Genomic DNA, 9,408 nt, shown 5'->3' on the forward strand with positions numbered 1-9,408 from the left:
ATCTGCAACACCCATCTCAGTCATCAAACGTAATCTTTGTCGCCTTCTTGTCTGTGCCAATGTCTTTGAAGAATGCCCCGTATGCGTCATGCTGCTTCTTCTTGACTGTGGTGCCAAACTTCAACAAGGACTCTGGCACATCCTGTTTCGCAGCCTTGAGGACATTGATGAGACTGTTCACGTCAGTACGAAGCTCAGGAAAAAAGAAGAAAAAGACATGTATCATCTCTTTTTCGCGGGGGGAGTCCCCCCTGGGAGGTGTCACTTACCCGCCAGAAAGTCCCTTGTCTTGCTCGGTGAATAGAGTAATGGCATGACCCTCCGCTCCAGCTCGCCCGGTTCGTCCGATGCGATGCACGTAGTCCTCCACCGTCAAGGGAAAGGTGACATTGATCACCAATTTCACCGCAGGGATGTCCAGGCCTCGGGCCGCCACGTCAGTTGCGACCAGCACGGTGGCACTGCCCGTCTTGAAGGCCTCCAGATTCCGGAATCGATCTGCTTGGTTCAGATCACCGTGAATTCCGGCGACCCTGAAGCCTTTCGTCTTGATGAGTCTTTCGACCCGCATCGCCTCCTTTTTGTATAGACAGAAGACCAGGACTTTGTCGGGATTCTGGGCTCTTTGAGACCGATTGAGTAGCTGGATGAGCCGTCCTTCTTTATCCCGCGGATCCACAACCTCAACCTCTTGCTTGATCCTAGTATTGGCTCGGGGATCCGCAGAAGGATCTCCGCCAATGGTCACCGTCACCGGCGAGCTCATGAAAGTGGCAGCCAGCTCCCGGACCGATGGGGGCCATGTCGCCGTGAACATGACTGTTTGTCTGCTGGAGACCGGCATGGGCTGAATGATATCCTTGATATCTTGCTCAAACCCCTTGTCCAGCATGCGATCAGCCTCGTCCAAAACCAGGTATTTGACCTTCCCAAGGTTGACAGATTCGTCATTCTGGAGATCCTTCAAACGACCAGGGGTCGCCACCACAATTGCGGCCGTCTTGAGCGCCTCGCGTTGCTCATCCTTCCTCACGCCTCCATATATACATACCACGCCAGCCTTGGCCGCATCGGCAAACTTAGCGAGTTGGTCATAGATTTGCATCGCCAGCTCGCGGGTGGGCGAGATGATCACTGCAGCGGGGTGGCAAGGCTTCTTGTTCCGCTTGGAATCCAACAATTTCTTGAGGCATGGCAAGCCAAAACCTAAGGTCTTGCCGCTGCCAGTCTCTGCAATACCGATCACATCACGACCGGCGAAGAGAAGCGGCCAGGTGGCGGCTTGGATCGGCGTCGGGGCGGGGAATGACTTCAAAGGAGCATATAGATCCTCATTGCAGGGCGGTAGATAATCGAATGAAATAATCGGTCGAAGCTGCACGGCGTCGGCGGAAGAATCGGTGATCTTAATGGTATTCTCCTCGAGGAACTGATCGATCTGGGATTGCGCAAGATCGGTGAGCCCCGAAACCTGCGAATATCCGGTCTGCTCAATCAATGAGCTGGCATTCTCCTTGTCTGAGCTACTCTTCTTGTTCCTTCTTTTCTTTTTGTCCTTGGATGCCGAGTGCTTGTCGTCGGACTTGGACTTTTTTGTTGGCCGCAGCTCTGTTGGCTCAGCATGGTGGCTACGTTTGGCCATGATGAATGAATTTGTGGCCGAGCCTTGGAGAAAAAACAGACTCCGAGCCTGGGCAATAGTAGTTTTCAAAGGACAGCTAGAATGGGAAAGAAGCCTTCTCAAGTGTCAAGTGCCGAATGCGAAAACTCGGGCGGAAACGAAAATTAAGGGAGAAAAAATGTACTGCCTATACTCACCGCCAGTACCGCCTAATCCTTCCTCTCCGACGGGCTAGCATGTGGGCTCCATCCAATCTTGTTAGACCCTATAAGCCAACAATAGACCCTGAACTAGTGGAAGTACGCATCAATGCCATTTTGGAAGTACGTAGAAACTCATTTGTTCTCTATTTGCTCCACATACATAGGCTACGATACAGGAGCAAAGACTGACAACCAGGCTAGTGAGACTAAAGTGGCAATGAATCGTAGGCAATCTCAGTGCCAAGTGGAACAGCAACGAATTCTGGTTCGCATAATAACAATATGATATGGTAGACACCTGAACACCTCCAGAGGACTAGGTAGAGGTTAGAATTCAATCAGATAGGAAATGTCAAGTCAAGTCAACAGGTATGCCGGGGCCTGCTAATCCAGGGTGTAGGAGCTGATAATCTCCGCTAGACGAGAAGCTTCTTCGGAATAGTTGATAGCCCTGGCGGAAGACACCTGGTATCGAACCCTGGATTGCCGTCAGCTTGGTGGGTCCACAAAGTCAGGGCGTGGTCAGCGTGCTTGCTTACCGTTGCTGTTCGCCAAATGTATCGATCTTGGCCCGGCATCGGAAGCTCCAAGTTCGACAATTAGCCTCGTGGAACACCTCTTGGAACGCAGCGTTATTATTCTCCCGGAGTTGCATGAGGTTATCAGCAGAAGTGCCCATAATTAGTCGACCAGTGTCATCGAAACAGCTGAGCCAGAGCTGGCCCGTATGATCACTGACACTGATCGGCATGATGTACCGATACTCTGGCCGGGGGTGGGTCTTTTCGCACATTTCACATCGCCAGCCAGAATCCAGCTCAGTCACCTTTTTGTTGCATCCTTCTGAGAGACAGGCCGGGTAGCACCAGGTGGATTCCTGTCGAATGAAGACAACTGTTGCCTTGAGAGAGAAGTAGTCTACCTGGTCAGACATGCCCAGCTGTTCCTCGCGGACCTGCGCAATAGTTTTGAATGGGTCCGATTTCATGTTAGAGTTGGTAGCACCGGATAGCGTCGCATGGGAAGTGAACACCTCTGTTCTTCCCTGTGCATCATACCAACCTTTCAGTCGGTGGGCCTCTCCGATGTCAGGATCAACGGCCATTGAACCGGAACTCAGCAAGCTCAAACTCCGTCCACCAAAGTCCGAGACCTTCACCCCCTTGAAAGCGACAACAGACTCCGGGGACACATTGAAGTTGACCGCACTAGCACCCCAGATAGTCAAGCGAACGGAGAATCCAGTGTTGTCGACCAAGTTGAGTTCACGCTTGTCGTAGGGTTTGCCGGTCCCCTTTGACACGATTTGAGATGTCTCGCCAATATCTTTCAGAATACCAATCACATCGGTGGTGGTGTCTTTCTCCACCGACTGCAGATCACCTATGGTGGTGAAATTGAAGCGGATTTGAGGGACATCGTTTTGATCCTCCGCCTATTAGACACATTGGTGAGCTGATAAGTCTTGTGGTTGGCTGCTTAGCATTGTGATGTTCTTACCTTCTCTACCAAGGTGTCCCGTTCGAAAGTAAGTTCATAATCATTGTTGAGGTTCGTGAACTGCTTCTTGGCAATCTGAACTCGGCATGGGCTGGAGATGTAGTACACACTGCCTTCCTGGAACAGATCGTACAGCATGTCGCACTGGTCATTGAATCCAGTAGCCCGAATCTCACCGCTATCATCGAGCAGGTTTACACTGAAAAGCTTTCCCTCGCCATTCTTGTTATGCCAAGTTTTGATGTTTGATTTGCTCGTGCAGCGGGCTTTGATCGTCCACTTGTTGGAGTACGGAGAGATAGCCTCAATTGGATAGATGGTGGCATGGGCAGAAGACGAGGGGCCACGCGTAGATTGGGCTCGATTGGGTTGCTGTGCTGGTGCAGCGGGGGGCTTGGATCCATAGAATCCATTGCTGGAAATTGTGGTTGGTTGAGTCTTCTCCTCATCATCGGCCTTGATTTCCAGAGGCTTGGGCTCTCCAATCTTCTCGGCCTCACCTAGTTCTTTCAAGACCTCCAAATCAAGAATGATCAGAATCCTGTACGTAGCTGGTCAGTATATAGAGCAGGGCTCTGGATTGGGTCCCGAATCACACCTACTTTTTGCCCTTGACCGAATTCGCTTGAAAGGACTTCAGGCGAACAAAGCATCCCTTTCGCAGTGATCCATCCGTCACCACATGGTTGGCCTCTTTAAAAGATTGTTAACTGCCAAACTCAAGGACAAGGTGGACTTGACTTGACTTACGGGTGGCAAGCATGGTTTGAACATAGTTGGCAATGTCACTGAAGACGGCCCGGTAACGCTCTGGGTGATTTGGCTGAGGAGGAAGTGGCTTGACTTGAACGCACTGAACGATTGGTTCGCGCGCCTGGGGCTTGGTATCATCGAATATTGCACTTATTTCGGAGGTTAGCTCATTTGGAAGGGTTCTCGCCGCAAGTCCGCCATCGAGGCGTCGAGGGACGTACCTGAGGGCCCCAACAGTGACCTGCGCGGCTGCATCTGACGCCATGGTTGCAGCTGTTGTTCTTGAAGAATTTCCACGGGCCTTAGATGTGTCACAGAAAAAGACAGCTGCGGGGGAAGGGGGTTGATGAAAATGCACTTCGGCTGGGTGGTCAAAGGGTGACCCGCGACGCGTCCTCAATAAAGCAGAGAATAACGCGTAAAGTGGGTGTCCACGTGACACATGGGGTGTCTCTCAGGCAGCCAACCCCACGTCATTATGTAATCCGTTGCCCCACGTCGGCAGCTTCCTGCTTGACCTTGCTTTGCTTTGCTTTGCTTTGGCTTGTGCTTTGGCTCGCCTCTCTCGCTTCATTTCCCTTCTCCTGTTCCCCGTCATCAAGTTCATCCCTACCGATAAATTCCTGACTCTCGGTCATTGACCCTCCAATATGGCCTGTGTCCATTCGGGAGCTTCAGGTTGGTGAGCGGGGGCAGAGTGCAGACCTTCACGGAAGTGACTTGCTGATGATGGAAAATAGATCTCAGCCCGCCAGGGCCTTCCCAGGCTGTCTATCGAGAGGATTGCACCCAGTGCTTTGATTCAATCGTAGGTGCCTTTGGTCTACATATTCTAATCCCTAATCCGTCTGGTAGTAACTTTTTTAGGACAATGAAGCTGGTCTGAATGTGTGCCTCCATTGCTTCAATGGGGGCTGCGCTGGCGATAGGGACCATGCCTTACTTCATTTCAAGCGCTATGGACACTCGCTAGCTTTGAACATTCGACGAACTCCAAAGCAAGTTCAGGTAATGCGGAACTCCCGTCTTCCTTCCCCCGCTTCCCACCCTACTAGCATGATATATTGTCTACGTTTCGCTCATACAGCTGCAGCGCGATGAGCCTCCACCCAAAATTTCGAAACTTGCAATTGCTGCCGAGACGGAAGACGATCGTTATAATATTGTGACATCGGTAGTATGCTATTCATGCCCTCGGGAAGGTGTGGACAAAACAACTGGGAACCTACCCACGGTCATTGAGGGCATCATGACTGCAATGACTTTCTCTAAGCGGGAAGAAATCAAGGCCTGGGAGCAGGAGTTTGTACCTTGTGAACATACTCTGTGTTTGACGCAACAGGATGTTGCAGATGCCACATCCAAAGGTATCAACCCATTTTGACCCAGGAGTGAGGCAAGATGCTTATTAATCTATGCAGACTCTAGCCAGTGCTCAGCATGTGACTTGAATGAAAACCTCTGGCTTTGTCTGGAATGTGGTAATACTGCATGTGGGCGGAGCCAGTTTGGGGGAACCCGGGGAAATTCGCACGCTCTCGCCCATGCTGATGCCACATCACACGCCGTTGCTGTCAAATTGGGTTCGATTACAGCAGAGGGCTCTGCCGATGTCTACTGTTATAAATGCAACGAGGAACGGACAGACCCAGAGCTTGCCAATCATCTTGCTCATTGGGGTATCTACTTGGCTGGACGCGAAAAGACGGAGAAAAGCTTGATGGAGATGCAGGTCGAACATAACCTTACATGGGACTTCTCCATGACCACGGAGGATGGCCGTGAGCTCGTACCAGTCTTCGGTCCCGGGTTTACCGGCTTGGCCAACCTGGGAAACAGCTGCTATCTTTCTAGTGTTATGCAGTGCATTTTCTCTACCGAAGGCTTCCAGAGCCGATACTACCACCCCTCCGAAGAACCACCATTGTGTCAAGCCCCAGCGCAGGATCTAGAAACCCAGTTGAGGAAACTTGCAGATGGCCTCCTCTCTGGTCGGTACTCTCAACCAGACCCCCGCGCTATTGCATCCGCCGCTACATCAGAGGCCCCTCTTCCCCCTCACCAGAAAGGATTGGCACCATCTATGTTCAAATATCTTATCGGCCAGGGCCATGAAGAGTTTTCTACGATGAGACAACAGGATGCCTTTGAATTTCTGTTGCATCTGTTTAAGTCCGTCAGTCTTTCAAAACACGTCGGCAACCAGGTCAACCCCGTTCAACACTTTCGATTCGAAATTGAACAACGCCTTCAGTGTCTCAACTGTAGGAAGGTTCGTTACAAAGTGGATGAACAAGACAACATTTCCGTTGCAGTGCCTGCGCGCCGCGTTCCGGGTGAGGCAGATCAGTTTGAATCGGTGACCTTGTCCGAATGCCTGGACATATTTACAGCAGATGAGATCGTTGAACTCACTTGCCCTGGATGTGAGAGCCAAGATGGGTTTTCTAAACGGTCTGCTTTCAAGACCCTACCCCAGGAGCTTACTATCAATGCTCGTCGCTTCGAACTTGTCAAGTGGGTACCTACAAAGTTGGATATCCCGGTAGTCGTTGGCGACCAACCACTTGACTTTGGGCCATATCTGGCCGGAGAGCATGATCCAAACGAAGAGCTACTTCCAGAGCGCACGGAAACGACATCATTTATTCCCAATCGCGAAGTTCTTGATCAGCTCCTGAGTATGGGTTTCCCCGCACCCAGATGTGAGAAGGCCCTCCATGCAACTGGCAATTCTGACCCGGAGGCCGCGATGAATTGGCTTTTCGCTCATATGGAGGATCCGGATATTGACAAACCCATCGTGTTGGATCATTCTGCAGGCCGCCCAGAGGATATGCAACAAGATGAGTCAAAGATTGCCCAGCTAGGCGAGATGGGAATCGAGGTCCCTCGTGCTCGACGGGCTCTTGCAGCGACGGATGGCGATGTCAACCGGGCATTAGATTGGGTTTTCAGTCATCCAGACGATGATGAAATGGAGGAGAGTCATGCTGAGAATGATGATGTTCAAGCTCGTCAAGGCCCAATTGGCTACGATACCTTGCCAGCCCAGTACCGACTCCGGTCAATTGTCTGTCATAAAGGCACATCCGTCCATGCAGGGTGAGGAATTCCATGCCCTTGAATAACCCGTTTCGAGCTAACATGCCTTAGTCATTATGTGGCTTTCATCCGCAAGACCCTGAAGGGCGAAACCTCTCCATCGTGGGTACTGTTTAATGACGAGAAGGTTGTGAAGTGCGAGAAAATTGAGGACATGAAGAAGACTGCCTATATGTATTTTTTCACTCGTGCTTAGACAGTCTTTCGGTCATCTTCACCTAGAATTAAGGCTTTGGGGTTTTTGAGCCCTCTTTATATACAATATCATCATGGTTCACATGAAGATTTACAATCAAAGGGAGGATCTGTTTCCCCCCAGGATAGTATAAATATTCATTTCAAGGATATCCTCTAGTATTCCTTTTACAGGATAACAACGTGCACAATAATGTGTATTTGTCCTGGCTATGTCAGCTCTAGTAGCTAGGAGTGTCGTCCTAACCCAATTCACAATCATGTGGTCCATTTATGATATCGCAACAATTATTGCGGGGTTTTCTGGAAAATATATTACAATATACCCATGAGTTTGTAGCAAGTGATAAAAGAAAAATGGGACCAGTATTTGATGGTTAAACTTAGACCTTGCTAAGGACCACAAGGGACTAGAGTCTAGACTAGACCTAGACTGCGCCAAAACCATAATTAGGGACCTCACCAAGTACCACAAGGAACTAGAGTAGACCAGGGACTAGGCCACACTATATAGGGCTTGGTCCTTCCTTTAGGGTCACTATATGGTTCAGACCTCGCCAAAGACCGCTTGGGACCGGACCAGACCGGGGACCGGACCGCACTACTGCGGTCCCGGTCCCCTGTGCGGTCCTGTAAACAGGACAAATATATAAAAAAATATGAGTTATGTATAGTTTATGTAAAGATTAACGTAATTCCCTGCCGTTCGGAACACCCACCCCTATTAGAGATTTTTGCATCAAAATATATTAACTAAAATATATCAATTTAGCTATATCTGACGATTTTTATATTGATTGATCTTATAGCTAATTCCCCTACACCCACTACACCTTAGTAGAGCCCTAGTTGCTAGCTAAGCTAGTTAAATAGCCTTATCGGCCTACTTATGCGAAACGACCCAATTAGCTTTAACTAGCTAATTTAGCTAATAAACTAGCTATTAACCCTCTTTAATTATTAAGCCTCCTTCGTAAGCTATCTAACGATTTAACTATATACATTTCTAGTGTATTTTCTTATTACCTATATATAGGTTAGCGATTTTATATATATTATACTATATTATAAAGCGCTTCGTAATAGCTCTTAATAAGCTAATTAAAAATAGTTTATATTAGGCTTAGAGGGCTATTTAATCGCTACTTCTATAGATCTTTAATTAATAAAGCTAATTTTTCTATTTAGATAATAGTCTTTAGTATTTTTAAGCTATTTTAGCTATCGCTAGTAGTTAGCTAGCTATTTAGTAATAATAGTATTTTTAGTAAGATATTAAGCTTCGAAAGTACCTATTTAGGGTTAATTAGAATAAGACTAGTAGCTATAAAAGTACCCTAAATAATCCATAGTTAAAAGGCTTTTATATATATCTAGGAATAATTATTAAGAAAGTCGAATTTATCGATATTATTATATAACTAGTAAGCTAGATCGCTTATAAAGTAGCTATATATATATTTTAAAAAGATAAAATACCTAATATTAAGTAGTTATAAGAGATATAAACTATATAAAAATATATAAAGTAGTATTATATTATTTTTAGTATGGATTTAGTCGAATTAAGATATAAGATAGCTACTATAGCTATTAAGAATTAATAGCTAATATCTTTTTTTATATATATCATAGTTACTAGAATAAAGAGCTTTTATAGCTAATAAAGACTAATTTATTAGTTATCTAGCTATCTAGCGAGACCTTGATATACTAATCTTTTAGAAGATAAAACTATTTATTAAACTAAGAAATAATAAAGTTTTTATTTTTGAATATTATATAAGATAGTAATAAATAGCTATTAGTATTTACTATTTTAACTATAGTAATCTATTTATAATTACCTAGTTATAAAAATACTCGCCGACTATAATATTTAGCCCTTATAACTATCTATTATATAAATATAAGACCATAGTAAAGCTAGTCTTATTAAAATTATAGATATCCCCTAGTTAGATATCTTTTTTATTAATAATAGATTAGATAATCGTAAACTAGGCTTATAGTAATTTTAGGTCTTTATTT

General features: G+C 46.7%; 3 protein-coding genes across 3 annotated transcripts; 1 reads left to right on the top strand and 2 right to left on the bottom strand.

The window, feature by feature from the left end:
* Positions 1-16: 16 nt before the first annotated feature.
* On the bottom strand, positions 17-1,642 carry dbp3 (RNA-dependent ATPase DBP3; the record flags this gene model as incomplete). Its single annotated transcript, XM_056692348.1, has 2 exons — positions 17-173; positions 270-1,642. The coding sequence occupies 2 exons, from the start codon at positions 1,640-1,642 to the stop codon at positions 17-19; spliced, it is 1,530 nt and encodes a 509-aa protein (XP_056538305.1).
* A 566-nt stretch (positions 1,643-2,208) lies between these two features.
* On the bottom strand, positions 2,209-4,342 carry N7482_010225 (replication factor A subunit protein RFA1; the record flags this gene model as incomplete). Its single annotated transcript, XM_056692349.1, has 5 exons — positions 2,209-2,302; positions 2,364-3,259; positions 3,325-3,865; positions 3,927-4,017; positions 4,075-4,342. 5 exons carry the CDS (start codon positions 4,340-4,342, stop codon positions 2,209-2,211), a joined length of 1,890 nt encoding a protein of 629 aa, XP_056538306.1.
* Positions 4,343-4,727: 385 nt separating this feature from the next.
* Positions 4,728-7,378, top strand: N7482_010226 (ubiquitin-specific protease UBP14; the record flags this gene model as incomplete). Its single annotated transcript, XM_056692350.1, has 6 exons — positions 4,728-4,755; positions 4,818-4,885; positions 4,945-5,085; positions 5,165-5,444; positions 5,499-7,182; positions 7,234-7,378. The coding sequence occupies 6 exons, from the start codon at positions 4,728-4,730 to the stop codon at positions 7,376-7,378; spliced, it is 2,346 nt and encodes a 781-aa protein (XP_056538307.1).
* Between the last annotated feature and the right edge of the window lie 2,030 nt (positions 7,379-9,408).

The sequence above is a fragment of the Penicillium canariense genome (genome assembly GCF_028826845.1).
Source record: "Penicillium canariense strain IBT 26290 chromosome Unknown utg000008l_segment0_segment0, whole genome shotgun sequence".
Taxonomy (NCBI): domain Eukaryota; kingdom Fungi; phylum Ascomycota; class Eurotiomycetes; order Eurotiales; family Aspergillaceae; genus Penicillium; species Penicillium canariense.